This window comes from Jaculus jaculus, chromosome 4 (genome assembly GCF_020740685.1).
Source record: "Jaculus jaculus isolate mJacJac1 chromosome 4, mJacJac1.mat.Y.cur, whole genome shotgun sequence".
Taxonomy (NCBI): Eukaryota; Metazoa; Chordata; class Mammalia; order Rodentia; family Dipodidae; genus Jaculus; species Jaculus jaculus.
The window spans coordinates 162550303-162577010 of NC_059105.1; the positions used below are offsets into that span (position 1 = coordinate 162550303).

The 26708-nt window shown below is 46.2% G+C and overlaps 1 protein-coding gene across 1 annotated transcript in view; it reads right to left on the bottom strand.

Annotated features, from left to right (window-relative positions):
* Arhgap31 (Rho GTPase activating protein 31) overlaps positions 1-26708 on the bottom strand; it is a 157329-nt gene that overhangs the window by 37282 nt on the left and 93339 nt on the right. The window contains exons 2-3 of the mRNA XM_045147052.1: positions 8901-9003; positions 5062-5206 (exon numbers count right to left, since the gene is read on the bottom strand). Coding sequence (XP_045002987.1) covers positions 5062-5206; positions 8901-9003 — 248 coding nt within the window. The remainder of the gene's footprint in view (positions 1-5061; positions 5207-8900; positions 9004-26708) is intronic.

A 26708-nucleotide genomic window follows, 5' to 3' on the forward strand; every position in this document is an offset into this window, starting at 1 on the left:
TAACGATTACTCTGGAACTGAATCCTAGAGTTACTGGATTAAAGAACATAAACATTTTAGGACCTTGGCTATAATTTCAAATGACTGTCTGGGATGTCCAACTAATTTACATTTCCAGTAGAAAGCTATAAAGCGCCAGTCTTCCCAGAGTCTTGCCAGCACGTTACGGTAACAGTAAACGTTACTGCTGGGCGTGGTGGCGCACGCCTTTAATTCCAGCACTTGGGAGACAGAGGAAGGAGGATTGCTGTAAATTTGAGGCTGGCCTGGAACTAACTATACATAGTGAATTCCAGGTCAGCCTGGGCTGAAGTAAGACCCTAATTCAAAAATCCAAGAAAAAAAACTTGTTTTACTTCTTTACTTGTGAGCAGACAGACAAATAGAGAATGAGTCTGCCAGAGCATCTAGCTCCACTGCAGATTAATTCCAGATATATATGCACCTCTTTGTGTACCTGGGCTTTACGTGGGTACTGGGGAATTTAACCTGGGCCATCAAACTTTGCAAGCAAGTGCCTTTAACTGCTAATCCATCACCCCAGCCCTCATTCTTGACATTTTCATACATGTATATTATTTTTTTTTAGGATGTAACTCCAGTCCAGGCTGGCCTGGAATTCACTATGTAGTCTCAGGTTGGCCTTGAACTCACAGTGATCCTCCTACCTCTGCCTCCTGAGTGTTGGGGTTAAAAGTGTGTGCCACCATGCTGGACTTATAAATGTTTTTTTTTTGGGGGGGGAGGTAGAGTTTCACTCCGGCCTAGGCTGACCTGGAATTCACTATGTAGTCTCAGGGTGGCCTTGAACTTATAGCAATCCTCCTACCTCTGTCTCCCAAGTGCTGGGATTAAAGACATGTGCCACCACACCCGGCTCTATATGATGTATTTTTATTTTATTCTCTCAATTACCCCATTCCACTAACACCTCCCCATTAATCCCCATCTTACTTAAAGAAAAAAAACCATTTTATTTGTTTATTTGAGAGACTGAGAGAAAGGAAGTCAGAGAGAGATAGAGAATGGGCATGCCAGGGGCTCCAGCCACTGCAAATGAACTCCAGACACATGTGCCACCTTATGTATCTGGCTTATGTGGGTCCTGGGAATTCAAACCTGGGTCCTTTGGCATGTAGGCAAGTGCCTTAACCTCTATGCCATCTCTCTAACACCCCCCCCCACCACCACACCTTACTTTCATACCTTGTTTAAAACCCGAGTTAAATTAGGGTCGCTTGTATGTTTCTGAATGTTTGAAGGTTTACTTATATTGTCATACTCATTCCTGTAATCAAAGAAATCTATTAAGTCATCAATTCTGCAACACAAGTCACTTTACTAGGTCCTATTTCTACAGAAGTAGAAGTCAAAGCAAAACATTCCTATCAATAAACTGCTTCAACACAATGCCATTTCCTTCAACTCTGATGGCAAGTTGGCAAAGTGCTGCCTTCCTATTTTCCAGTTCTGGTGAGAGGTCCAGAGGTTAGCAATGTCGGAGACGGGAGCAAGGGAGGAGTGTCAGGGCTTTGTTGTGAGCCTGGAGGTGAGATGAAGAAGAGAATGCCTTCCTGAAGTCTCTCGTAAGAAGTTCTCACAGGGGCTGGAGAGATGGCTTAGCGATTAAGCGCTTGCCTGTGAAGCCTAAGGACTCCGGTTCGAGGCTCGGTTCCCCAGGTCCCACGTTAGCCAGATGCACAAGGGGGCGCACGCGTCTGGAGTTCGTTTGCAGAGGCTGGAAGCCCTGGCGCACCCATTCTCTCTCTCTCCCTCTATCTGTCTTTCTCTCTGTGTCTGTCACTCTCAAATAAATAAATAAATAAATAAAAAATGACCAAAAAAAAAAAAAAAAAGAAGTTCTCACAGCTGTTCACTAGCTGCTATATGTCGACTTGGCAGTGGCCAACAATTCCTTTTTTAAAAGATTTTATTTTTATTTATTTATTTATTAGAGACAGGGGGCAGGAAGAGAGAGAGAGAGGGAATGGGCGCACCAGGGCCTCTAGCCACTGCAAATGAACTCCAGATGCATGCGCCACCGTGTGCATCTGGTTTATGTGGGACCTTGGAGAAGCGAACCTGAGTCCTTAGGCTTCGCAGGCAAACTCTTTAACAGCTAAGCTAACTCTCCAGCCCAGAATTGTTTTTGTTTTCTCAAGGTAAGGTCTCACTCTAGCCCAGGCTGACCTGGAACTCTGTAGTCCCAGGCTGGCCTTGAACTCACAGTGATCCTCCTACCTCTGCCTCCTGAATGCTGGGATTAAAGGCGTGCGCCACCATGTCTTGTGCTTATGCCCAGTCAATACCATGTCTGGTATTGAAAACCTAATCAAAAGCCCTTGGAGTTCATGAGCTCTAGGAGGGAAGTGACTACTTTTGTTTGGCTAAATGGATATATTATGCTCACCAAACTACCCTCTAAGTACTTATGTTTCTGACCAGATATTAATGCTACTCTAACTTTTGGTTAGAGGAGCTTCTCTTTTCAGATGGTTGTGACCACTACTAGGGAAACTCAAAACTTAACAAGCCGGGCGTGGTGGCGCACGCCTTTAATCCCAGCACTCGGGAGGCAGAGGTAGGAGGATCACCATGAGTTCGAGGCCACCTTGAGACTACAAAGTGAATTCCAGGTCAGCCTGGGCTAGAGTGAGGCCCTATCTTGAAAAAAAAAAATTGAAGAGAGCTGGAGAGATAGCTTAGCAGTAAAAGGCACTTGCTTGCCAAGCCTGACATCTCGGATTTGATTCCCAGTACCCACTTAAATGCCAGGTGCATAAAGTGGTGCATGTGTCTGGAATTGGTTTGCAGTGGCAGGAGGCCCATGATCATTCTCTGCTTCTTTCTCTCCATCTCTCTCTCTCTCTCTCTCAAAGAAATAAAAATATTAAAAAATAAACAGAACTTTGAAGAGAAGGCTGGAGAGATGGCTTGGCGGTTAAGGCGCTTGCCTGTGAAGCTTAAGGACCCAGGTCAGACACTCAAGAACCCATATAAGCCAGAAGCACATGATGGCACATGGGTCTGGATTCGTCTGCAGTGGCCAGAGGCCCTGGCATGCCCATTCTCTCACTCTTTCTCAAATAAATAAATAAATAAAATATTTAAAGAAATTGAAGACAGGAAGCCAGGTGTGGTGGCGCATGCCTTTAAAATCCCAGCACTTGGGAGGCAGAGGTAGGAGTATCGCCAAGAGTTCGAGGCTACCCTGAGACTATAGAATGAATTCCAGGTCATCCTGAGCTAGAGTGAGACCCTACCTCGAAAAACAAACAAACAAACAAACAAAAAACAGAAAACAAAACAAAACAAAAAAACACCACCACCACCAATAGGCCTGTGAAGCCTAAGGACCCGTGTTTGATTCCCTAGGATTCACATAAGCCAGATGCACAAGGGAGTGCACGCATCTGGAGTTGGTTTGCAGTGGCCGGAGGCCCTGGTGCGCCCATTCTCTCTCTCTCTCTCTCTCTCATGATTATATAAAAAGAAAAAATCCCAACTCAAGAGGCTCTCCTGCCTACCATCCTCCAGGTAGCACTTTTTTTTTTTTCGAGGTAGGGTCTCACTCTAGCTCAGGCTGACCTGGAATTCACTACGGTGTCTTAGGGTGGCCTTGAACTCACGGCAATCCTCCTACCTCTGCCTCCCGAGTGCTGGGATTAAAGGCGTGCACCACCACGCCCGGCTTTTTTTTTTTTTCTTTTTTTTGAGGTAGGGTCTCACTCTAGCCCAGGCTGACCTGGAATACACTCTGTAGTCTCAGGGTGGCCTCGAACTCACGGTTACCCTCCTACCTCTGTCTCCTGAGTGCTGGGATTAAAGGTGTGAGCCACCATGCCTGGCCTTATTTATTTATTTGACAGAGAAAGAGAAAGGGAGGGAGGAAGGGAAGGGGAAAGGGAAAGAGAGAGAGAGAGAGAGAGAGGAGAGAGAGAGAATGGGCACGCCAGGGCTTCCAGCCTCTGCAAACGAACTCCAGACGCTTGTGTCCCCTTGTGCATCTGGCTAACGTGGGTCCAGGGGAATAGAACCTGCGTCCCTTGCCTTTGCAGGCAAACACCATAACCGCTAAGCCATCCCTCCAGCCCCTGGCCTCTTTTCTTTCTTGAGGTAGAGTTTCTCTCTAGTCCAGCCCTCTTGCCTCGGTGCCTGGCATCAGCCCTGCCCGCTTCCTCCCGATCCTCAACTGCATCGCATCCTCACTTCTTTTCTCCGCAGCCTAAATGCCACAGTCGACAATTTCAGTCGTCCTCAGTGTATTTTTGCCTCTCCAGCTGAACCCCAACCTTGGCTGAAGCCACTGTCTGCCCGCCTGTACTATCTAGCCACCTACGCAGGCACACGCTCAGGCCCAGTTTTAATGTTTCCTCTACACACACACTTTAGTTCAAGCAGTTATTCTCTTTTCTCTTCACCCACAGGAGTCCCATTTGGGGGCCAAATAGCTTCTCTGTAGCCATTGTCATCAGCCCAGCTCACTGGCCCTGCTCGGCATTATTTCCTCTGGAGTGCTTGGCCAGTTTCCTTTCTCTTCCTACCTTTCCAGCCTATTCTCTTGACTTTCTTTGTGATTCTATCTGCTTTCTCATTGCAACCATCTCTCTCCCCCCACAAAAAAAACAAAACAAAACAAATAAAACCCCACAGAAGGACCAGCTTGATCAAAATGAACCAGCGGGGAATGTAGCATCAGGGGTCTCAAGTTCCTGTCCCGCCTCTGCTGTGTGACCTTGGGCCGGCCACTTCACCTCGTTGGTTCTCAGTCCCCCCCCCCCCCCGTATAATGAGGCGTATTCGGTTGGCTAAACATGGAGATAATTTAACACAGCTCTTAAAACAAACAACAGCATCCTGAAAATTCAAGAAAGAGCCATTCAGAAAAGAGTTCTACTACCCTGTTTGCCTTACCATCCCATCCCTCTTCCCCTCACCATGCTAAGATAATGTCAACCAGCTGGTGCGTTTTATTCTTGTTATTTTTGTACTGAAGCTGTCCGCGGACCATCCAGGCATCCCCTCTCAGCAACCACCCTGGAAATCCAAGGAAGGACTCACCGTGAATTTCTCATAGAGCTCGTACGTCAGGAGGGGGTTGGGCAGCTCCCTAAAGTAGAGTTTGCAGAGGGAGCCCACACAGTGGATGTCCTGGAGGTACACTTCCCTCGTCAGATCTGGACACTGATCTGAGCCAAACTCTTGCCTGAAACAACAGAGACGGAGACATAACAATCCTGGGGAGCACGCCTTCCATGCCGACTGCCGCTTGCCAGCGTGGGGGTACAGCGACCCCGTTCTGCTGAGCTGACGCGCTCTCCTCCTGGCGCAAGGGAGGCACAAGCCCAGGGAGACCTGTGCTTCAGCTCTGAGACTTCCTCGTAAACCGTGACACTCGTCATCAAATAGGTGTCCCCAGGGCGCCGTCTCCGCAGTCTTGGCCAGGAACATCGGGAAATATGAAAACCATTTGCCAAAACGGTCTACTGAGACTCCTCATTTTTTTCTTCTTCCCCAAAATAGTGCTCAAAATGCAATTATCTTTCTACAAAAGACACCAAACACCAGGGCGAGTCAGATCCTATCAGGGCCTCTCCATATATTTATGTTACAAATTTGTTTTATCCTGACACTCAAATCCAAGACTTGGAAATCTTACTTCATGTTTTCTTTTTTGTTCAGGCTGGCCTGGAATTCACCACGTCATCTCAGGGTGGCCCTGAACTCTCGGTGATCCACCTACCTGTGCCTCCACACCCGGCTCGAACCTTATTCAATCTCATTGCTCAGAGGATTTTTTTTTAAATTTTTTTGTTTATTTAATTTATTTATTTGAGAGTGACAGAGAGAGAAAGAGGCAGAGAGAGAGAGAGAGAATGGGCGCGCCAGGGCCTCCAGCCACTGCAAACGAACTCCAGATGCGTGCGCCCCCTTGTGCATCTGGCTAACGTGGGTCCTGAGGAATTGAGCCTCGAACCAGGGTCCTTAGGCTTCACAGGCAAGCGCTTAACCGCTAAGCCATCTCTCCAGCCCTCAGAGGATATTTCTAAGGTGCTGGATGGAACTCAAGGTTACATGAATTTATAAATATCTTCTTGAGTAAGTTGATAGTGGGATTCTGGGAGCATCAACATCATCTGGTCCCAGGCTTGGTCTCCTCTCTCTTCTAGACTGGGTCTCACTGTGCAGTTCAGACAGCTCTTGAACTCATAACCCTCCTGCCTCAGCCCCTGGTGTACTGGGACTGCAAGTTTGTACTTCAACGTTCAGTTTGAGCCTGCTTTCTAATTTGAAACAATTTTCTAAAACGTTTGCAAGAGACCACTGCTAAAAATATGCACACACAAGTTATAAATCTGTTTTTAAAGTGTGAAATTTGGCCTGGAGAGATGGTGTATCGGTGAAGGTGCTTTTGCTGCAAAGCCAACGGACCCAGCTTTGATTCCCTAGCACTCACGTAAGCCAGACAGATGCACAAGGGGGCGCATGTGTCTGGAGTTCACTTGCAGTGGCTAGAGACCCTGGCATGCCCATTTTCTCTCTGTGTGTCTATCTGCTTCTTTATCTCTCAAATAAATACAGTATTTTTAAAGATTTGGTAAAAAAGTAAAAAAAATACTTGCAAGAAACTAGTTATTTTTTTCCTCAACAATTACACTGTCCCACAAGTAAAATATGCATTTTATTCCTTTTCTATAAATCATTTTTTAGTCTCTTTCTCTCTCTCTCTCTCTCTCTCTCTCTCTCTCTCTCTATATATATATATATATATATGTATGTATGTATGTATGTATGTACATGCGTACCACACTTGTATGTAGAGAGCCGAGGACAATCTTGGGGTGCTTGTTCTCTCCTTCTACCTCGTTGGAGACAGGGTCTCCCTTGTTCTTGCTGCTACACGCGTGTCGTTCTAGCTGACCTGTGAGCTTCCCGATTCTCTTGGATTTGCCTTCCACTGCCGTAGGCATGTTGGGATTACAGACCTAAACATCATTTTTCGTCTGTCTTTATGTAGGTGCTAGGGAATGGAAGGCAAGCACCTTTAACCACTGGGCCATCTCTCCAGCCATCTCTCTTCGCTATCATTTAATTATGAGGTTTGGAGGGAAGGATCAGAAACCAAGAAGAAAGAAGACAAAAACTGGATTATCTACATAATCACATTCCACATGTTAACTTTTCAATAAAACTGTTCTACTGAAGAGGGATAAGAATAGTGGTTAAGACGCTTGCCTGCAAAGCCTAATGACCTGTGTTTGATTCCCCAGTGCCCACGTAAAAACAGACTGACAAAGTGGTGTATGTGTCCGAAGTTCCTTTGCAGTGGCTGGAAGACCTGGTGTGCCCATTCTCTTTGACTGTCTCCCTCTCTCTACTTGCAAATAAATAAATAAAAATATTTTTAAAAGAATATTCTACTAAAGCAGGAAGATTGCTGAGTTTGAGGCCAACATTAAAATAAAAAATATATATGTGGGGCTGGAGAGATGGCTTAGCGGTTAAGCGCTTGCCTGTGAAGCCTAAGGACCCCGGTTCGAGGCTCGGTTCCCCAGGTCCCACGTTAGCCAGATGCACAAGGGGGCGCACGCGTCTGGAGTTCGTTTGCAGAGGCTGGAAGCCCTGGCGCGCCCATTCTCTCTCTCTCCCTCTATCTGTCTTTCTCTCTGTGTCTGTCGCTCTCAAATAAATAAATAAAAAATATTAAAAAAAATATATATATGTGTATTTATTTATTTGAGAGAGTTGGGGGGTTGGGGGGGGTGAGAATGGGCATGCCATGGCCTCTAGCCACTGCAAATGAACTCCAGACACATGTGCCACCTTGTGTATCTGGCTTAACGTGGGTCCTGGGGAATTGAATCTGGGTCTTGGCTTTACAGGCAAGCGCCTTAACCACTAAGCCATCTCTCCAGCCCTCAACACAAGTTTTTTTAAAAAAGTAATGTTCTCATTATTTTAGAATGGACATTGAAATATAATGAACATACAAAAACACCGAGTGTTCTTTGAGGTATTAAAATTATATGCAAAATGTATGACTCCATTGCTGTATTCATATAAAGTTCATTTGTACTTTTCACATGCTCTGTACATATGTCACGCCACACATACCTGTTTAGCTCTTTCCATGTCACAGACATTTCTTCCAAATGTTTAGGTTAAGAACATAGATTTTGAAATTAATCACTAACTTGTAATTAATTTTTTTTAATTTTTATTTTGAGAGAGAAAGAGGAAAGGAGAGAGAGAGGAAGAGAAATGGACACATCAGAGCCTCCAGCCACTGCAAATGAACTCCAGATGCATGTGCCATCTTGGGCATCTGGCTTACACGGGTCCTGGGGAATTGAACCTGATTCCTTTGGCTTTGCAGGCAAGCACCTTAACTGCTAAGCCAACTCTCCAGCCCTCATGTGTAATTTTTAAGATCTCAGCATCCTAGAGCCATGTGAAATCACACAGACTTTGATTTCTCAACCAGATGAAGTATCAATGTGTGCCCAAAGAAAACCTCCCAAGGAACTTTGGAAGGGGCCCTCGCCTCACTTGGGCTTTGGGTTAGCAAGGGAAATGACAACGTGTTATGTTTTCCTAGCTCGTAACTTAGATCATCTGAGTTAAATCCAATCCACCTAAGAAGGGTAAACCTGACCCAAGAAAAAGAAAAAGGCATTTATGTTGGAAGGCATTGCTGCAGGCTGGGGAGCCTCCTGAGTAGATGCAGAACAGTCAGGCATTTGAGACGTGCTGTACCTCACCTCGGCCTGATACATGCTTCCTTAGGCCTGACACACTTCCCTATAGCCTGAGGTCTGGGTACTCCCCACGGCTGCCAACAGAGGCATGGACAGAGGAAGGCTCATGGGAGAATCCCCTGAACACTTCTTTTAGCTCACCTTAGCCGCTGTATGTTTGAGGTGACGCCGGAGAGACGGTAGATCCCATCCACAATGCCGTGAGTCTCTATGAATTCTGCACAGCTCTTCAATACGTATGGCACTGTTCAAAGAAAACAAACAGCAAAGAAATAGATGTGAACCTGACTGTCCTTTAAAGATGTCCTCTTAAAAATCCAGGTAAGAACCGGGTGTGGTGGCACACACCTTTAATCTCAGCGCTTGTGCATCTGGCTGACGTGGGTCCTGGGGAATCGAACCTGGGTTCTTAAGCTTCTCAGGCAATCGCCTTAACCGCTAAGCCATTTCTCCAGCCCTTCAAGGCCACCTTTAGCTACAAAATGAGTTCAAGACCAGCCTGGGTTGCAAAAGACCCTGTCTCAAAATTAATCAAAGGAGGGCTGGGGAGATGGCTCATTGGTGAAGATCCTTAGCTGCAAAGACTAATGACCTGGGTGTGATTCCCCAGTACCCATGTCAAACCAGATGCACAAAGTGGCAAATGCACCTAGAGTTCATCTGCAGTGGCTAGAGGCCCTGGCATGCCCATATTTTCTTTTTCTCACTCTGCTTGCAAATAAAGAAAAATATTTTTCAAAAAAGAAAACAAACAAATGAAGGCATACATTCATGCACACCACGCCCCCCAAACATACATATTTATTTTTTATTTATATTTTTATCTGTTTATTTGAGAGAGAGAAAGACCCAGGGGGAAAGAGAAAGAGAGAATGGTCGCCAGCATACGAACTCCAGATGCATGTGCCACCTTATGCATGTAGCTTACGTGGGTCCTGGGGAATCGAACTGAGTTCCTTTGGCTTTGCAGGCAGTGCCTTAACCGCTAAGCCATCTCTCTAGCCCAAAACATACACTTAAAAAAAATTATTTATTTCTTTGAGAGAGAGAAAGAGACAGAATGGGCACACCAGGGCCTCCAGCCACTGCAAACAAACTCCAGATGCGTGCGCCCCCTTGTGCATCTGGCTAACGTGGGTCCTGGGGAATCAAGCCTTGAACCTGGGTCCTTAGGCTTCACAGGCAAGTGCTTAACCGCTAATCCATCTCTACAGGCCAAATACACACTTTTAGAAAAGACTTTTGAGAGCAGTAGTGACCTTAGAAATTCCACAGCCTTACCTCCCCATTGCATATTCTCCACTGTGCGCCTCCAGCGCTAGCATCTTTAGAGACTTGCTAGACCTAGCAGTTCTTAGAACCACCCCAGTCCTGGTGATTCAAACTCTTAGGGTGGGATCTGGTCATTTGTCTTTAAAAAATTTTTATTTTATTTTTTGCTGGGCGTGATGGTGCACACTTTTAATCCCAGCACTGGGGAGGCAGAGGTAGGAGGATCTCGGTGAGTTTGAAGCCACCCTGAGACTACACAGTGAATTCCAGGTCAGCCTGAGCTAGAACATTACTTTACCTCAAAAAAAAAAAAAAAGTTTTTTTTACATCTGCACACGGTTCATGGCAGATAATTTATTTTTTTTTATTTTTTTAAATTTTATTTATTTATTTATTTGAGAGCGACAGACACAGAGAGAAAGACAGATAGAGGGAGAGAGAGAGAATGGGCCAGGGCTTCCAGCCTCTGCAAACGAACTCCAGACGCGTGCGCCCCCTTGTGCATCTGGCTAACGTGGGACCTGGGGAACCGAGCCTCGAACCAGGGTCCTTAGGCTTCACAGGCAAGCGCTTAACCGCTAAGCCATCTCTCCAGCCCATAATTTATTTTTTTATTTTTTACTTATTAGAGTCGGAGAGAGAGGGAGAGAGAGAATAGGCACACCAGGGCCTCTAGCCACTGCAAACGAACTCCAGACATATGTGTCACCTTGTACATCTGGCTTAAGTGGGACCTGGAGAATTGAATCTAGGTCCTTAGGCTTTGCAGGCAAATGGCTTAACCATTAAGCCATCTCTCCAGCACTTTTTTTTTTTTTTTTTTTTGGTTTTTCGAGGTAGGGTCTTACTCTGGCTCAGGCTGATCTGGAATTAACTATGTAGTCTCAGGGTGGCCTCGAACTCACGGCAATCCTCCTACCTCTGCCTCCCGAGTGCTGGGATTAAAGGCGTGCGCCACCACACGGGGCTTCGCTTATCTTTTAAAAGTTATCGGTGGGAAACTGATAATGACGCCTTTGAAAGGGAAGAACCCGGGACTCATTTAATGGATAACACAAAAGCCTCCAACCAGGGTTTCTTGATTGACGGCTGTCCTAGAGGTTGACAACCCTGGTGAGAGAATATGGCTGGGCTGATCTGTCCTCGGGGTCACCATGGACCCAGATTTTTACCCACAGTAGCAGAGGGACACATGCCTTTAGCTGTATGGAGGGGACAGAATCGTAAGTTACTTTGTGTTCATGGACAGGTCTACCCGAGGTTCCCGTGCGGCTGCACAGCAGTTGGTGGATTGGAACAGCCCAAGCCTCGGACTGAAAAGTCTTCAGGGGCTCCAGGAAGTCTAGTGGTGGCACCAGCCCCCCATGAGCTAAGGTTAGCATTATGTTACTACCCCAACATATGCTCAGTCCTTCCTCCCCTGAGAGCTAATGCCAATTCATTAGTGCTTTATTGCACACATGTACTTTTTTTAAAAATTTTATTTATTTATTTGAGAGCGACAGACACAGAGAGAAAGACAGATAGAGGGAGAGAGAGAGAATGGGCGCGCCAGGGCTTCCAGCCTCTGCAAACGAACTCCAGACGCGTGCGCCCCCTTGTGCATCTGGCTAACGTGGGACCTGGGGAATCGAGCCTCGAACCGGTGTCCTTAAGGCTTCACAGGCAAGCGTTTAACCGCTAAGCCATCTCTCCAGCCCACGTGTACTTTTCAATGTGATCCATACTGGACTGGACCTTTCTTCTTCTTAAACTGCTTTTATTTATTTATTGCTTTTTATGTTTTTGGTTTTCTAAGGTAGGGTCTCACTCTAGCTCAAGCTGACCTGGAATTCACTATGTATTCTCAGGGTGGCCTCGAACTCTCGGCGATCCTCCTACCTCTGCTTCCCGAGAGCTGGGATTAAAGGCGTGCGCCACCACACCTGGCTTAAACTGCTATTAAAAAATATTTTATTTATTTATTTATAAGAGAGAGAGTGTGAGAAAGAGGCAGATAGAGAGAGAAAGAAAGAATTGGGCATGCCAGGGCCTCAGCCACTGCTAACAAACTCCAGATGCATGCGCCACCTTGTGCATCTGACTTACGTGGGTACTAGGGAATTGAACCTGGGTCCTTAGGCTTCCCAGGCAAGCACTTTAAGTGCTAAGCCATCCCTAGTTTGTTGTTGTTGTTACTTTGGTCTTTTTTAAGTTCTCTCTCTAGCCCAGAATGACCTAGAATTCACTATGTAGTCTCAGGGTGGCCTCAAACTCATGGTGATCCTCCTACCTCTGCCTCCTGAGTGCTAGGATTGAAGGCGTGCCCAACAACACCCAGCTTCTTCAAACTATTTGTTTTTTATTTGCAAGCAGAAAGAGATACAGAGAAGAGAGACTCACAGAGAGAATGGGTGCACCAGGGCCTCTAGCCACTGTAGGTGGAGTCCAGATGCATGCACTACTGCACTACCTTGTGCATCTGGCTTTACATGGGTAAAGTCATTAGGCTTTGCAGGCAAGTACCTTAACTACTGAGCCATCTTTCCAGCCCTCAAACTTTAAAAAATATTTTATTTTATTTATTTAAAATATTTTTTATTTTTATTTGAGAGAGAAAGAGGGAGGGGGGAGAGAGAGAGAGAGAGAGAGAATGGACATGCCAGGGCCTTTAGCTGTTGCAAATGAATTCCAGGCACCACCTTGTGCATCTGGCTAACGTGGGTCCTGGGGTATTGAACCTGGGTCCTTTGGCTTTGCAGGCAAATGCCATAACTGCTCAGCCATCCCTCCAGCCCTATTTTCTTTATCTGAGAGAGAGGGAGAGAATGGGCACATGCCAGGGCCTCTGCGAATGAACTTCAGACGCACGTGCCACCTTGTACATCTCGCTTTACTTGTATGCTGGAGAATCGAACCTGAGTCCTTTGGCTTTGGAGGAAAGCACCTTAACCTCTAAGCCATCACTCCAGCTCATTTTTTCAAACTTTTTTTTTTATTTAGATTTTTATTTATTTATTTGAGAGTGACAGAGAGAGAAAGAGGCAGATAGAGAGCGAGAGAGAGAATGGACATGCCAGGGCTTCCAGCCACTGAAAACAAACTCCAGATACGTGCGCCCCCTTGTGCATCTGGCTAACGTGGGTCCTCGGGAATGGAGCCTTGAACCGGGGTCCTTAGGCTTCACAGGCAAGCGCTTAACCGCTAAGCCATCTTTCTAGCCCACATTTTTTCAAACTTTTATTGAGAACTTCTAACATGTACACAGTGTACCCTAGTCAAAATCTCCTCCCATCACCTTTCTTTATCTCCTCCTCCCCTCCCCTCCCCCCAAACTCCTTTCCAACTAGATTGTCTTCTGTATGATTTTTTAAAAATTTGTTTGTTTGTTTGCAATCAGAGATTGAGAGAGAGAGAGAGAGAGAGAGAGAGAGAGAGAGAGAGGAGACAGACAGAGAGAAAATGGGAGTGGCAGGGCCTCCAGCCACTGCAAATGAACTCCAGATGAATGTGCCTCCTTGTGCATCTGGTTTATGTGGGTATTGGGGAATAGAACCTGGGTCCTTTGGCTTCGCAGATAAGCGCCTTAACTGCTAAGCCATCTCTCCAGCTCTGTCTTCTGTTTTGGTCAAACCTTTCTTCTAGATGTTTTGAGATAGGATCTTGCTTTTTGATACAAATTAAGAGTTCTACATCCCTAGTCATCAGGGAAATACGGATTAAAACTACGTTGAGGGCTGGAGAAATGGCTTAGCAGTTAAGCACTTGCTTGTGAAGCCGAAGGACCCTGGTTCGAGGCTCGATTCCCCAGGACCCACATTAGCCAGATGCACAAGGGGGCGCACACGTCTGGAGTTCATTTGCAGTGACTGGAAGCCCTGGCGTGCCCATTCTCTCCCTCTCTCTCTCTCTGTTTCCCTCTCTCTCTCTGTCTGTAGCTCCCAAATAAATAAATAAAAAATATTAAAAAAAAACTACGTTGAGATTCCATCTTACTCCTGTCAGATTGGCTACCATCATGACAGCAAATGACCATAAATGCTGGTGGGGATGCAGAAAAAGAGGAACCCTTCTACACTGTTGGTGGGAATGAAATCTGGTTCAGCCATTGTGGAAATCAGTGTGGAGGTTCCTAAGACAGCTAAAAATAGATCTACCACATGACCCAGCTATATCACTCCTAGGCATATATCCTAAGGACTCATCTCACTACCTTAGAGATACTTGCTCAACCATGTTTATTGCTGCTCTATTCACAATAGCTGGGAAATGGAACCAGCCTAGATGTCCCTCAACAGATGAGTGGATAATGAAGATATGACACATTTATACAACGGAGTTCTACTCAGCGGTAAACAAAAATGAAGTTATGGGATGGGATCTTGCGATGCAGCTGAGACTGGACTCAAATTTTCCACTCTACTATCCCAGCCTCCCAAGTGCTGGGATTATATAGCATAGCTGGTGAAAACTTTATTATTCTTTGTTGAGGTAGGGTCTCACTCTAGCTCAGGTTGACCTGGAATTCAGTCTAGTTTCATGCTGGCCTCGAGCTCACAGCGCTCCTCCTACCTTGGCTTCCCAAATGCTGGTATTAAAGGCGTGTGCCACCACACCCAGCTAGACTTTTACTAGATATTCAGATTCTACATTCTGCCTAGACACTAGGTATTCAAATTCAACAATGTACTCATTATTGTTATTAATATTACTTTTAATTAATTTTGTGGTGCCAAGGATCTAACCATATATGCAAATAAATATGCAGATAAAACACTCCACCACTGAGCCACAGCCTCAGCCCACATAACTCCCTATTGCAGCACTTTCTAAATACCCCCCCTCTGCTTTCTGCCTCCAAATAACTCAAAGTTTAGGTACTTAATCAAGTTCATCATACTTAAAAGCATCCTGCCCATCCCTCAAATACTGTGCATACCAACAGCCCTTTTCCTCCACCACACATCTTTGTTTTGCCCCTGGCCTGTTCTGCAAGACGGAGCTGGGGAGAATCTTCCATCAGCCCTGGAGCAAAGAGGTCAGGGGTGGATCTGGGATGGAAATACTGAGGCCAGAGGCCGCAGAGGTCGATACACTTCCTTTGAGGGAATACAGGGCGCGAGCAGGGAGTGGGGGCGGGCTCTGCTCCAGGTCCTCTGCACTGTCTTCAGTCAAAAGAACTACAGCTGGGCTGGAGAGATGGCTTAGTGGTTAAGCGCTTGCCTGTGAAGCCTAAGGACCCCGGTTCGAGGCTCGGTTCCCCAGGTCCCACGTTAGCCAGATGCACAAGGGGGCGCACGCGTCTGGAGTTCGTTTGCAGAGGCTGGAAGCCCTGGCGCGCCCATTCTCTCTCTCTCCCTCTATCTGTCTTTCTCTCTGTGTCTGTCGCTCTCAAATAAATAAATAAATAAATAAAATTAAAAAAAAAAAAAGAACTACAGCTGGGTGTGTTTCATTAACGAGGGCTTTTGGTGAGTCTGTGTCTCATGAAAATAAAAAGAGTTCCAATGCTTAAGAGACACACACACATGCACACACACTCACACTCACACTCACACACACACACCGTAAAACCCTGTGGTGTACAACAGTGGCTATTTCCCAACACATGAAGCCATTCTGTAACCTGCCACATGGGGTATAGGATTCAAAGTGCACAGTGAGATGCCAAACTGCCTCTGTGACCTTGGGTCAAATATGTAAGGATTCTAAGTTTCTGTATCTATAATGTGAAGATAGCAACTCAATTAAACCCTTGGCTAGGACTGACATGTTACTTGTAAGCATTTAGCATAGACTCAAGCACGTCAAAAGTATTCTACCATGATAAATACTATTTCCTTTGTAAAAGATACTTTGTTTATTTCTGAGAGAGAGAGAGAGAGAGGGAGAGAGAATGGGCATGCCACGGTCTCCAGCCATCACAAATAAACCCCAGGAGCATGCACCACTGTGATAGTTAAGGTGTTGTCAACTTGATCTGTTTAGTAATCCACAGGCTGCTTCTAGGAAGGATCAACTAAAGGAGGAGGTCTTTCTCCCAGGGTGAGCCCTTCCCCCAGAGTGGGCGGCCCCGCTCAGAGGGGGACTTGATACAAGGAAGCTCTGGGTAGAAGAGTTCCCGTTTCCTTCCTTCCTTCCACTTGGCTGCCGGAGCTGCTCCCTACCTTCTAGCGTGGATTGAAGACCAATACGGACTAAAGACCAACTTCAACTGAAGACCCGCGTGGATCGAAACCCAGCGGCTCCTCAGGAGGCCTCCAGGCTTCCCCGCACCATCTGCAGTGCCCAGTCAGGACTGCTGAGGCATCCAGCCACGTGGACTGAGCAGCTACCAGGTTCGGTGATTCTCGGGCCTGCAACTGCTATTGGACTACTGTAAGCTAATCCAATAAATCCCCCTTTTAAAATAATTCATTCTAGTAATTCTGTTCCTCTAGAGAACCCTGACTAATACAACCACCTTGTGCATCTGGCTTTACGTGGGTACCAGGAGAATCAAACCTGGGTCCTTAGGCTTTGCAAGCAAGCGCCTTAACCTCTGAGCCATCTCTCCAGCCCCCCACAACTACTATTGCTGTTTGTAGCCTATGTGAGGTATGGCTTTATAATTTGCTTTTCCTGGTGAAAACAGAGCTCAGCTTTTCCTATGCAACAGGCTCATACCAGTCCAAGTCACCTCTACTCAAATGGCTCTTGGGTCCTTTGGTGTTTCTGTTTGAGAAGTTTGCTCCTATGAGGTCTCTGAGGGAGACTGGCAGCCCCAAGGTAATATTTTATTTTCCAGGTGGGTAATCACATTCCATTTACTCTGGCGTTGGTACTTCTCACCCACGGCACTGTGTAAGCAGGTGGTGATGTTTATAACCACAGGACGAAGCCACAATCCTGTTCTCAGTCCCCGTCCATGTGGACGGAGCAAAATCCTCAACCTGGGCCAGCTGGGAAAGTGCAGGGATTTTCCATCACACCCCGTCATAGGGAAGGATTCCCTTCCTCTCTCACGATCATTTAGCACAGAGGTCTTCAGTCTGCCATCTCGGGTCCCCCTAGCCAAGGTGGCAGATGCCACTTCAAAGCTGCAAAACCACCTGTTTCCAGGAGAGCTGCTCCAACTCTATGTGCTTAACGCAGTGCCCAGGGTCCTTGTTAACGGATATTTTCTAATTCAGAAAGAAAGTGCAGAGAGAGAGAGGGAGGGAGAGAGCAATGGAGAATCTGTGCTCCAAACAGTGAAACGATCTGGCTAATGTGAAGCCATTCTTAGGGCAGCAAGGGCCCAAGGTGGGCCTAGAAGCCCGTGTGGCAGAGGGGGCCACCAAGAACTCATTTTCAAGACCTCACAAGTCTTTACACCGTTGTGTCTGGGCTCCACCGGGATGAGGACCCTGAGCGGGGTAGAATCGTTTATCGATTGGTGCGGGGTACGGTTATGTGCGGCACGTGAATGGATGTGTGACTATGCGTGTGCACAGTCACACACACACGTGTGGAGGCCAGGTGTCCTCCTCCGTCACTCCTGCTGCATCATGTCCCTGAGATGGAATCTCACCGAACCTGGAGTTTGCTGGTTTCTGGTTAGACTCACCAGCCATTTAGCCCTGATGATCCTCCTGTTTCTGCCTCACATGTGTGGCCATGCTTGGCTTTTTTATTTTTTGTGTGTGTGTGTGTGGTCTTTAAAGGTAGGGTCTCACTGTAGCCCAGGCTGACCTGGAATTCACTATGTAGTCTCGGGGTGGACTTGAACTCACAGCGATCCTCTCCCTCTGCCTCCCGAATGCTGGGATTAAAGGCATGTGCCACCACGCCCAGCTCATGCTTAGCTTTAAAAAAATTATTTATTTATTAATTATTATTTATTTATGAGAGAGAGAAAGAATGGCCATACCAGGGCATCTAGCCATTGCAAACAAACTTCAGACATATGTGCAACCATGTGCATCTGGCTTATGTGGGTTCTGGGGAATCCAACCTTTATCCTTAAGTTTTAAAGGCAAATGCCTTAACTGCTAAGCCATCTCTCCAGCTCTATTTATTTATTTAAAAATTTTTAAAATTTATTACTTATGTGCAAGCAGAGAGATACAAAGAGAAGAGAGACAGACAGAGAGAATGGGCATGCCAGGGCCCCCAGTTGATGCAGATGAACTCCAGAAGCGTGGTGTGTACCTGGCTTTACATGGGTACTGGTTAGGCTTTGCAGGCAAACACCTTAACCACTGAACCATCTCTCCAGCCTCCCCCCACTTTTTTTTTTTCTTCGAAGCAGAGTCTCACTCTGGTCCAGGCTGACCTGGAATTAATTCTATCATCTCAGGGTGGCCTTGAACTCATGGCAATCCTCCTACCTCTGCCTCCTGAGTGCTGGGATTAAAGGCATGCGCCACCATGCCCGGCTACAGCTTCCCCTTTTAAAATAGATTTTATTTTATTTTATTATTTGAGAGAGAGAGGCATATATAGAGAGAATGGGCATGACAGGGCCTGTAGCCACTGCAAATGAACTCCAGAAGCATGTACCACCTTGTGCATCTGGCTTACGTGGGACCTGGAGAATCAAACCTGGGTCCTTAGGATTCACAGGCAAGTGCCTTAACTGCTAAGTCATTTCTCCAGCCCCCATCTTAAAATGTGACTTCCAGGGATTGAATTGAGGTTCTCATGTTTAATGGGTAAAAGCAGCAAGTGCTCTTATTCATTAAGCCATCTTCTTGGCTCTTAGGTAGGGTAAAATTTTGGCACCTTCCCTTGTTGATTTTGACGTGAAGTGTGACGTTGGAGTTTGGAGTCACAGAGCTCAGTCTAGGGGATTTATTCTGGGCCCAGAGTCCTTTGGGTCTCCTCCAACACAAATCTACACAGTTGCTGACAATGATATGATGTCATAGCTTCTTGGAATTGGGGGTTGGAGAGATGGCTTAGTGGTTAAGGCACTTGCCTGCAAAGTCTAAGGACCCGGACAACTTGGGTTTGATTCCCATTACCCATGTAAAGCCATATGCACAAAGTGATGCATGCATCTGGTTTGTCTGCAGTGGCTGCAGGCCCTGACACCCCCATGTATTTCCTCCCTCTCTCCCTCTCTCTCTCTCCCTCCTTCTCTCTCTCTCCCTCCTTCTCTCTCTCTTTTTCTGTCTGCCTGCTTGCAAGAAATAAATAAAAATAAATAGGGCTGGAGAGATGGCTTAGTGGTTGAGGTATTTGCCTGCAAAGTCAAAGGACTCAGGCTCAATTCCCCAGGACCCACGTAAGCCAGATGCACAAGGAGGCACATGCGTCTAGAATTCATTTGCAGTGGCTGGAGGCCCTGGCGTGCCCATTTTCTCTCTCCCCCTCCCCTCGCAATAAATAAATACATACATTTTTGGGAATTGTTTCATGGATGCTTCTCTAACTCTTCCTATTTTGGTTTGATTTTTTTTTTTTCTATATCAGCAATCTTAAAAGTTTGCTACCACACCCAGCTAGATGTTTGATTTTAATTGAAATATAGGGCCAGAAAGATGGTCAGTTTTCAGTGGGCTTCTTTTTTAAAAAATATTTTATTTTTATTTATTTGTTTGACAGAGGCAGAGGGAGAGAGAGCGAGTGAGTGAGAATGAGTGGGCGCGCCAGGGCCCCCAGCAAACGAACTTCAGACACATGCGCCCCCTTGTGCATCTGACTAACGTGGGTCCTGGGGAATCGAACCTGGGTCCTTTGGCTTTTCAGGAAACACCTTAACCAAGCCTTCCCTCTAGCTCTCAGTGGGCTCCTTATGTAAGCAGCTCAGTTGTAATCTGCAGAACCCAAAGAAACTGCTAATAATAGCCACCTATGTCTGCAACTCCAGACCTGTGGGGAATGGAGACTGGGGAATCACTGGGGCTCTCAAGTTCTGAAATCAGCAACAGACTCTGCCACAGTGGGCTGGAGAGATGGCTTAAGCCGTTAAGGTGCTTGTCTGCAAAGCCTAAGGACCCATATTTGACTCTCCAGGTCCCATGTAAGCCAGACACACAGTGACGCAAGTGTGCAATGTCACACATGTGCACAAGGAGGCACGTGCATCTGGAATTCGATTGCAGTGGCTGGAGGCCCTGACATGCCAATTCTCTCTTGCGCGCACACACTAAAAAAAAAAAATAAAAAAAAAGACCAGTCTGTTGGGCTTGCCTCAAAAAAATAAATAAAATAAAATAAAATAAAACACACAAGATTCTGCCATAAGACAGATGAGTGAAGAGAGGGGGCACCAGGTGTTCTTCTCTGGTCTTTTCAGGGTACCCTATGCTGTGTGCATAAACCACACACCACACCATCCGAATACTACTTACATGAAAAGAAAAAAAAAAAGGAGATATAGATCAAATGCTACAAATTTCCCCTTTATTAAAAAAAATTACTTATTTGAGAGCAACAGACAGAGAGAAGGAGGGGGAGAGAGAGAGAGAGAGAGAGAGAGAATGGGCGCGCCAGGGCCTCCAGCCACTGCAAACGAACTCCAGACGCATGCGCCCCCTTGTGCATCTGGCTAACGTGGGACCTGGGGAACCGAGCCTCGAACCGGGGTCCTTAGGCTTCACAGGCAAGCGCTTAACCGCTAAGCCATCTCTTCAGCCCCCATGGCATTCTTTTAATAGTTGAATAACATTCCAAATGTTATTCTAAGTAGGTTCCTCATTTTGTTTTGAGTTGCCTGCAAATTTTGGCTATTATTAATATAATAATATAATAATATTCATAATATATATAATATACAATAATATAATAATACTGAATACTCTGTTGTTCAGGTCTTGTGTGGACGTATGATTTTCCTGCTGTATTTCAGGAGTGGGGTGTAACCCTATGCTTAACCTCTGAGGCCTGCAAAACTGTTTTCCAAAGCAACTGTGTCATTTATGTTGCCACTAGTCCATCTACGAGGCTCCAATTTCTCCATCTCCTTGCCACACCTACCTTATTATTTATTTATTTATTTATCTTTTTTTATTGCAGTCATCTCCCTGGGGGCGCTCTGGTACTTACTGTGGTTTTGATTTGCATTTTCCTAGTGATTAGCAGTGTTGAATATCTTTTTTAAAAATTTAAATTTGGGGGCTGGAGGAATGGCTTAGCGGTTAAGGTGTTTGCCTGAAAAGCCAAAGGCCTCAGGTTCGATTCCCTAGGACCCATGTTAGCCAGATGCACAAGGGGGCATAAGCATCTGGAGTTCATTTGCAATGGTTGGAAGCCCTGGCGTGCCCATTCCCTCTCTCTTTCTCTCTCTCTTTCCCCCTCTTTCTCTGTCAAATAAATAAAAATAAAGTATTTAAAAACAAATTTGGGACTCGTGAGATGGTTCAGTGGCTAAAGGTGCTTGCTTGTAAAGTCTGCCAGCCCAGGTTTGATTCCCCGGTACCCATGTAAAGCCAGATGCACAAAGTGGCTTATGTATCTGGAGTTTGTTTGCACTGGCAAGAGACCCTGGCATACCCATTCTCTCTCTCTCCTTACAAAGAAATAAATAAAAAATTTTCAATTAATTTTTTTGGGGGCCTGAGCCGTGGCTCAGAGATTAAGGCACTTGTTTGCAAAGCCTAATAACAAGGGTTCGATTCCCCAGTATGCATGTAAGGCCAGATGCACAGAGTGATGCATACAGGTCTGGAGTTTGCAGCAGCTGGAGGCCCTGGTGCACCCATTCTCTCTCTTTGTCTCTCTCTGTCTGTCTGTCTGCTTGCAAATAAAATATTAATCTTTTAATTTTTCTATATTTTGAGTCCTTATATATTAAAAAATTAGAATCATGTTAGATGTAGATTTTGTGTTAGTATTTTAAATATATAAATCTTTTATATCTGAAAGATTGTAACTATAATTCAGTTAGCTATTCTTATTGACAATTTTCAATATTTCAGGGTTTTTTTTTTTTTTTTTTTTTAGAGAGAGAGGCAGACAGAAGGAGAAAGAGAATGGGCGCACCAGGGCCTCCAGCCACTGCAAACGAACTCCAGACGGGGGTGCCCCCTTGTGCATCTGGCTTACATGGGTCTTGGGGAATCAAACCAGGGTCCTTTGGCTTTGGAGGCAAACGCCTTAACTGCTAAGCCATCCCTCCAGCCCTTGGCTTATGGATTTGAGAAGTTGTTTCATCATGGTGGGGAAAGCACAGTAGGAGCTGTAAGCTGGCTCACATCCTCCTGCATCAGCAGGGAAGCAGCATCAAGAGTGAACTGCTTGTGACATCCAGCAGGGCTGGACTAATACACCGGGAAGACCTGTCCCCGTGACACACCTGCTCCCAAAAGCCCACCTGCTAGGGACCAGGTACGAGGCTCAGTCACAAACATTTAAGGCTATGAGGGACATTTTACAGTCAAACCACTACACCATCTAGAAAACAAAACAAACAAACAAACAAAAAAAACCCAAAGTAAACAACAACAATAATTAAAAAATAAAAACCCAAAAGAACAGACAGGGAAATGTCAACATTATGTTCCGTACACAGCTTAAAGCAGTTACCTTTTCCTCAAGGTTTTTTTTTTTTTTGGGGGGGGGGTATTTTTATTTATTTATTTGAGAGTGACAGAGAGAGAAAGTGGCAGAGAGAGAGAGAATGGGTGCACCAGGGCTTCCAGCCTCTGCAAACGAACTCCAGACGCGTGCGCCCCCTTGTGCATCTGGCTAACGTGGGTCCTGGGGAATCGAGCCTCGAACCGGGGTCCTTAGGCTTCACAGGCAAGCGCTTAACCACTAAGCCGTCTCTCCAGCCCACAGTTGCCCTTTTTATTTTTTTTCAATGTTCAAATTCATTTGAGGGAGAGTGGGTTTTAGTTCTCTTCCCTCCCCAGTTCCTATGGACAGGTCTTTGGAAAACACAGAAGCAATTGTGTTACTCTTAGGCCTACACAGCTCCCACGGTCCCCCCCAAACAGGAACAGACCCCCCCCCCCACAGTGTGAAGGCCACAGTCCAGCTCAAGACTCTCCTCTCTGGAAAGACTGTTTCCTTCTCCCTGCACCCAGGAAGGCTGGGTTCTGGTCCTGCTGAGCTGCTGCATCCTGAAGGTGCTCTGCGTGGCCACACCTCCCTGGCTTTACAACAGACTGTCCCCTACCTGAACCCACTGCCTGTCTCCCAAGTTCTCCTCCATCCCCGCACTCACCTTAAGGTCTGCTCCCTTGGTGGTACCCTGGAACTGTCTAAGTTCAATGCAACTGCACGCCGTCTCTAGGGACATGTGTTTTCACATATGTAACTTTTCAGTTCACAGCTATGTTGACAAGCCCTTGGGAAATCAAGCTTGCCAGTGACAGTGTCGACCGGTACCACCTCTGGAGAGAAATCCACCATGTTCAGTTACAATTATCCACCAATACGACAAGACACACACTCTTTGATCTACTGAACCCTGTTCCAGGCATTGATCCTACATTCTTCTTATACATGTGATAAATAACATACTTACAAGGTTGAAGTTTTTCTTGTTTCTTTTTTTGGTTTCTCGAGGTAGGGTCTCACTCTAGCCCAGGCTGACCTAGAATTCACACTGTAGTCTCAGGGTGGCCTCGAACTCACAGTGATCCTCCTGCCTCTGCCTCCCGAGTGCTGGGATTAAAGGCGTGCACCACCACGCCCAGCTAAGTAAAAGAATTTTAAATAAACGACGGTCTAGTGAGAAAGAGCACTTGCCACACAAGCATGTGGACCTGAGTTAGACCCTCAGCACCCGCGTAAATAGCCGGGTGTGGCCATGTGCACACCTATAACCCCAGCACTGAGGGGGTGGAGACATGTGGATGGCTGGGGGTCCCTGGTCAGCCAGTGTGACCAAAAAACAAATTCAGTGAGCTTCAGGCCCAATGAGATCCTGTGTTTCAAAGAGATAAGGCAGAAAAGCAATAGAGAATGACGCCTACATTTACACCCCAGATAAAGAGCATGTGGGGGGAAGAAATGGAAAGATACACAGAGTACCCAGGGATTGCTTCGACACCGCCTTCTAGAGCAGAGCCTGATGGTGCAGGCCTGTGACCCCAGCGTGTAGGGAGGTGGAGGCAGGGGAAGCAGGAGTTAAAGGTCACAGCTACAAAGAGAGTTCAAGGCCAGGCTGGGATACATGAGATCCTGTCTTTAAAAGAAAAAAAAATACAAGGGGATATGATGGAGAATGGAATTTCAAAGGGGAAAGTGGGTGGGGGAGAGGGAGGGTATTACCATGGGATATATTTTATCATCATGGAAAATGTTAATAAAAATTGAGAAAAAAATAATTAAAAAATATGCAGCGAAAAAAAGAATAGAGATGAGATGGCTTAAGCAGTTAAGGCACTTGCCTGTGAAGCCTAAGGACTCACGTTTGACTCTCCGGGTCCCACGGAGGCGAGACGCAAGTGCACCAGGTCTCACGTGGGCACAAGGGAGCACACGAGCCTGGAGTTAGGTTGCAGAAGCTGGAGTGCCCTGGTGTGCCAATTCTCTCTCTTTCTTTCTCTCTCTTTCACTCACATATAACAAAAGGCGATCTGTTGGGCTTGCCTCAAAAATAATGGGGGGGGGGGACTGGAGGGATGGCTTCGTGGTTAAGGCGCATGCCTACAAAGACTAAGGACTCTGGTTCGATTCTCCAGGTCCCACGTAAGCCAGATGCACATGGTGTCGCACGCATCTGGAGTTCATTTGCAGTGGCTGGAGGCCCTGGCACACTCATTCTACCTCTTTCTCTTTCTCTCTCTGTCTATAATAAATAAATTAATTAATTTTAAGAAAAGGAACCCATCGCCAGGCATGGTGGCATGTGCCTTTAATCCCAGCACTCGGGAGGCAGAGGTAGGAGGATTGCTGTGAGTTCAAGGCCACCCTGAGACTACATAGTGACTTCCAGGTCAGCCTGGGTTAGGGTGAAACCCTACCTCGGACTAGCCCCCCCCCCTCCACAAAAAAGAAAAGAAACCCTGGTGGGCATGGTGTTTCATGCCTATGATCCCAGTGCTTGGGAGCCTGAGGCAGGAGGAACACTGTGGTTTGAATGCCATCCTAGGATACAAAGTAAGTTCAAGATCAGCCTGGGCTAGAGTAAGACCCTGACTCAGAAAACGAAGTAAAACAATAACAGGGCTGGAGAGGTGGCGCATCAGTTAACGACGTTTGTTTGCAAAGCCTGATGGTCTGGGTTCGATCCCCTGGTCCCCACATAAAGCCAGTACAAAAAGCAGTGCATGCATGTATTTGGAGATCGTCTGCAGTGGCTGAGGACCCTGGCACACACACATCCTCCCCCTCTATCTTTCCTTGCAAATAAATAATAATTTTTTTTTTTTCGAGGTAGGGTCTCTCTCTAGTCCAGGCTGACCTGGAATTCACCATGTACTCTCAGGGTGACCTCAAACTCATGGTGATCCTCCTACCTCTGCCTCCTGAGTGCTGGGATTAAAGGCGTGTGCCACCACGATGGGCTACATAAAAGAAATTTTAAAACAAACAAACAAACAACAAAACACAAGTAAACCAATTAAAAAGCAACAAAACAAACTACATTTCCTCACACGTTCAATGACCAGAAGGAACTTACCCTGGAATGTTAAGAGTGGTTACCTCAAAGTGGTAGAAATGATTTTTTTTGCTTCTCCGTATTTTTAATTTTGTTTTTATTTATTGAGTTGCAAGGAGAGAGGGAGAGAAAGAATGGGCACTCCGGGGCCTCTAGCCACTGCAAACAAACTCCAGACGAATGTGCCACCATTCTGTGCAACTCTTTATGTGGGTACTGGGGGAAATGAATCCAGGCCAGTAGGCTTTGCAAACAAGTGCTTTAACCACTTGATCATCTCACCAGCTCAGTGAAAATCCTTACTAAAACTCAGTTTAGGCCTGGAGAGATGGCTTAGTGGTTAAGGTGCTCACCTAGCATAATGACCCGGGTTCAATTCCCCGGTACCCACATAAGTCAGAGGCATAAGGTGGTACATGCTTCTGCACTGTGTTTGCAGTGGCTGGAGGCCCTGGTACACCCATTCTCTCTCTCTGTATCTATCTATCTGCTTCTTCCTTTCTATCTCTCTCCCTCCTTCTCTCTTTCAAATAACTAAGTAAAATATAATTTTTTAAACTTTTTTTTTTTTTTTTTTGGTTTTTTGAGGTAGGGTCTCACTGTAGCCCAGGCTGACCTAGAATTCACTACGGAGTCTCAGGCTGGCTTCGAACTCACAGCAGTCCTCCCACCTCTGCCTCCTGAGTGCTAGGATTAAAGGCCTGCGCCACCACGCCCGGCCTTTTTTTTTTTTTTTTTTTTTTTTTTAAAAAGAACAGAACAAGGGTTTCTCTAATCAGTGTGGCCACTTTTAAATGTTTGCTGAAGGCTCTGTGGCGCAATGGATAGCTCAGTAGACTTCTAGATAAATGTTTGCTAAAGTCCTTTCCGATGCCCCCATCAAGTCACTTAGCCCTCTTTAGGCAGAAGCGTTTGGCTAACTTGCTGGCAAGGACCTCGAGGGCTTGCCCCTTCTCTTCTGGAGAGCTGGACTTCCAGGAAAGGCTACACGCAGGACCCGATTCTAGCGCAGTGCTCAGCAGGTGTGCCAGGCAGTGCTCCCGAGCCAAGTCCGGTCAGCTCCGCAGGCCTCCGTGTGTGAGGCTCCCTGTGGTCACACCCTGACTGTCATCCCCACCATGCCCCTGCAGTACCTGTTACCACCTGTTACCAGGTGGGTCTCTCTGTTCTTTCCAGAT